This window comes from Nuphar pumila, chromosome 4, assembly GCF_984573655.1.
Source record: "Nuphar pumila chromosome 4, dmNupPumi1.hap1.1, whole genome shotgun sequence".
NCBI classification, from domain to species: domain Eukaryota; kingdom Viridiplantae; phylum Streptophyta; class Magnoliopsida; order Nymphaeales; family Nymphaeaceae; genus Nuphar; species Nuphar pumila.
The window spans coordinates 40,023,213-40,027,796 of record NC_143252.1 but is presented as its reverse complement, the minus strand read 5'-3'; the positions used below and the strand labels follow the sequence as shown (position 1 = coordinate 40,027,796).

The 4,584-nt window shown below is 36.6% G+C and overlaps 1 protein-coding gene across 1 annotated transcript; it reads right to left on the bottom strand.

The window, feature by feature from the left end:
• Positions 1-433: 433 nt before the first annotated feature.
• On the bottom strand, positions 434-3,389 carry LOC149840074 (protein DOWNY MILDEW RESISTANCE 6-like). The gene is made up of 4 exons (XM_090004987.1): positions 3,069-3,389; positions 2,734-2,981; positions 1,475-1,796; positions 434-829 (listed from the first exon to the last, which is right to left on the bottom strand). Exons 1-4 carry the CDS (start codon positions 3,387-3,389, stop codon positions 584-586), a joined length of 1,137 nt encoding a protein of 378 aa, XP_089861113.1. The 3' UTR covers positions 434-583.
• Between the last annotated feature and the right edge of the window lie 1,195 nt (positions 3,390-4,584).

Here is a 4,584-nt window from a genome sequence, read left to right as displayed (position 1 = left end):
CAGCGATGGATTACGATCGTCGCTAATCCACAGATTTTTTGTAGTGTGAACTGATAAATGTGTTTATCATTGTTTACTCAATCGAGAAAAATATCAATGATTGATATTATACTAAAATTTGATAAATATTTACATTTTTACATATCAAGAAAAAAATACTTGAAAGTATAGTTTTTAGAGGATCTTAATTGGACCTAATGAAAAATGGGTGCGGACCATTTCCTTTCACACACACACACACACACACACACACACACACACACACACATATATATATATATATATATATATATATATATATATATATATATATATATATATATATATATATAGAGAGAGAGAGAGAGAGAGAGAGAGAGAGAGACGTGCATTTTTATCTTGCTGTGTGGAACATTTGGATCATATCGTGGAAAAAAAATTAAAGATCATTGGATAGTGCATGTTGAACTGGATTCAACGTATTCATACTATTGTCCAAAGGAAGAAAAAAAAAGCAGGAAAGACGTACACAGCACGAAGAAACTGAAAGTCTTAATGGAACTCTAACTCTCTGAAGCCTTTTGACAACAAGCGCACATCTGAGTCAGATTCTAAAGCAGTCTAAGCAATGGCCATCATCCAAGGTGCGAGTCCAGAATTTCTTGTAATACTCGTCGTAGGTGAAGCTCTTGTAAACACGTCCGGCCACCCCATCATTTGCAAGCTCTTCTGCTGCTTCTATCATTGTATCACAGCCTGGGCACATGAACGAGGCCACAGATGTTCTGTCCTTCTCTGAATTGACGACGACTCGATGCCATACGCTACGATACTTGCCATTGCTCAACGCCTACATCATCATTAATTTCTTAAGCTTCAGCCCTACCCAGTCAGTGATATATATATATATATATAGTTAAAGGTAATTTCTCTGTGAGGGTATTTCTGGGAGGGTTTTCAAAACTTGATAAATCTCGAAAATATTTTGAAAAAATCTCGGGTGTTTAAAAAAAGTGAAAAAATATAAATAACAACAAAAAAGCTAAGAAAATAATAAGTTTTGTATTATTTTTTTTCAAAAATATAAAGAAACATGTTTTAAAGGTTTTAAAATATAAAAAAAACAAAAAAATAAGAAATGTAAACCTAAAATTTTAAAATATATATTTTCTCTCAAAAATATCATGACATTATCGCGATATTTTGTTTCTGACGACATTTTATTGATATTATCGGGTACCTTGAAATAGCCAATAATATCATGATATTTTCAAAATATCAGCGATAATCGTGACAATAATATATATATATATATATATATATATATATATATATATATATATATATATATATATATATAAAGGCAATTTATTTTGTATATTCACAATCATAAACATAAAAATTACAAAGTTCCGGGGTTAAAAAGTACAAAAAATAGGAACCCCGTGTCAACCCGGTTAGTGTTATATCGAGGAATCAAGTCTCATGTTTGTACCTGTATCTGATCGCCTAGGTTTACGATGAAAGCCCCCGGCAACGGATCGACGGCCAGCCATTGCTGGTCTTTCTGGACCTGCAGCCCGGCAACACCATCTAGGAGGAGAATTGTGAGAGCATTGGGGTCAGTGTGTGCGGGCAAGCCATAAGTGAGCTCGGGTTCAGGACAAGGTGGGTAGTAATTGACAGCCATGTGTTGTGCTTGTGAGCCAAGAGCCTTCTCTAAGTAGTCCTCCTTCATGCCTAAGCTTAGAGAAATGACTTGCATCACTCTTTGTGCAAGCTCTCTTGATTGTTTACTATACTCACCCACCACAGCCCTACAATGAATGTCACAACAAAGGTTTGTACAAGTGTATTAATGCTTGGCGTTCACTACTCTCTATCACAATGACAAATGTTTCAAACACCAACTTATGTCTGTGAAGATATAATGATATTTTAATGTTTTTTTTTTCAAATATTAATAAAACAAAATACAAAATATAATAGAAAGAACAAACGCATTAACTGATATGCAAGAAAGGAAAACAGTTGATGCTCCATGTCACAAAGATACGTGTATGACCCCATGCATGACACGATTTTGTCACCAGGAACTTGTTTGGAAGTAATGAAAGGAACATAGGAGTTTGTCCGATCGTCTTCGCAGAATTTTTTTGAAAAGTAGGACACAATCCTTTCCTCCATAATTAGGTAATATGGAGACTCATCGATCAGAGCAGATTCAATGTTTGGTGCCGAACACATATAAGGAATTCGGCCCATAAAGAGGGAGGACCTCACGCCTCCTTCCGATGGGAAACTTTCTTTCAAGTCTGCTTTTATATTTGTTTAATTTTTAATCAATAAAAACTATTTTTTTTATATTTTAATATATTTGTTAAAATATAACTAAAAAAATATTAGAAACAAATTAAAAAATATTAAATTGATGTCAGTACATGTTCGGGGTCGTGTCAGCATGTTTGATTCGTGTCCCTCTGGACACAGAGCCTAAGTAGAGTGTCACCATAACATAGCCTATACCGCGATGGTACAAACACAAATATAGTGATAAGATCATGATATTTTTTCTCTAAACAAGAACGTTGTGAGACTTTGATATCATCTAAAACAGCAACTAAATTCTCCTTTTTTTTCACGATATGGATATTTGTCACACTAGCTACTCTCTACAATTAAATGATAATAACGACCAAAACCAATACACCAAGAAGAGTTCTTAAGAAGAATATAGAGTGGGATTGATATTACTTGAAATTGGGAGGGTTATTAGGCCACTCATCAATAAACTCCTCTAGAGGGTGGCAATGGAGACGAAGGTAGTCCCTCCAGTTGTGGACCGTCTCCTTCTTCACGTTAAAACTGGTAGAGAGCCTGAGCTTCTTAGATGGATCATCAGAGTACAGCTTCAACTTCTCTTCAATTGGTAGACTGAAGAATTCACGAGAAACACATAGCATTTCCTCAACCAGTAGTTTAGGTACTCCATGATTAACAATCTGCAAAGAATTAAGCACCATGAAAATAGAGAATCAAATGCACCAATTTGGAAATCTTACAGGTGATGAGATGGGGAAGTGTTGGACCTGGAAGAAGCCATAGGACTCGCAGGCATCGTGAACCCGGTGAATGAACCCGGTCTGGTCAGTCGAGCCGAGGTCGATGACCGGGATTGTTTGCAAGGGCCTGACCTCAGAGAACCTTGGCCTCTGGGATGGTGGCCGGATGTAGGACTCAGGCAGAGAAGTGAAAGGGGTGCCCCTTGAGAGGAGGGTCTCTGATGTCATATCTCCAGTTTCTACGGTCCTTTGGAGGAGGAGGGGGGGAGGAGGAGAGTTAAAGAGAGGGAGCTTCGAGGAAAGAGCGTCGGGGGTTAACATGAAAGTGGCGCCGTCGTTATCAACCATTATCCATCACATTCATTGAGTCTGTTGCTGTCGTTAGTTGGGTCCTCTCTCTCTCTCTCTCTCTCTCTCTCTCTCTCTCTCTCTCTCTCTCTCTCTCTCTCTATATATATATATATATATATATATATATATATATATATATATATATATATGTGCACAATCACTGGCATGCGCTAATTGTATAAAAAAAAAAACTTTAGTGGCAGTCATGACCACCGCTAAAAGTCAGTGTGTATGGACATGGTTAGCCCAATCTTTTGCATTCTAATACTGGGGGATCCATAGTGACAAACATTAAAAAACAGCAAAATATCGTTTTCAAAAAGTTGCAAGAATTTGCTTTTTTTTGGCAAAATCTTGGCAATAAAAAATAATTTAAAAAATAGAAAAGATAATTTTTATAAGAAAATATTAATACAAATATTTAAAAATAAAAACACATGATTTTTCACAATAAATAGCCGTTAAAAACATAAATATCGCATTTAAATCATGGTATTTATGTTTTTCATAAATCTTATGATATTTTTAAAAAGCTTGCAAAAAAATATCATTTTAAACTTTGAGGCAATTTCTCGTATATTATCGTGAGATTTTTCATAAATCTCACGATATTTGTCACTATGGGGGGATCATCTCTCTCTATCTATATAGAGAGAGTGATGTGTAGCTGTTCATTCATTAGGTGCTCAAACGAAGTTCACTCATGCTAAGCGCCTGTAGCGCTGCGTGATGGACGCTCAACATATTTTTTTTTGCCCAAAAAAAACTTTTACTGATGTTAAAATAGCGCCGCTAAAACTCTAAAAGTGTCGGCTTAACATTCGTTTGAGCATCTAATGAATTTGTGATGGGACCATTAATGACTATGAACCAAAAGCCTGCAACTGCACTTAATAATTGTATAATCAAGCTTTTGCATTGACGTAGTAGATTGCTGGATGAGTGGCGTCACATGTTAAAGTAGAGAACTTGGTCGAAGCTGGGTCATCCTGACCCACCCCGCAGGCTTGAGGCGAGGTTTAGGTTTGACTAGAAAAACTCACACTGAGTCGGTTGACCTGCTCAACTATGATTGCCATCGCCGACAGTGTAAAGCCCCAAGTTTGCTTGCCCCTTTTATCCACGCTTTGGTCTTGTGGCAAGGAATGCACACCAAGGTCCTTCAACTTGGACTCAAAATGACCCACCTAGC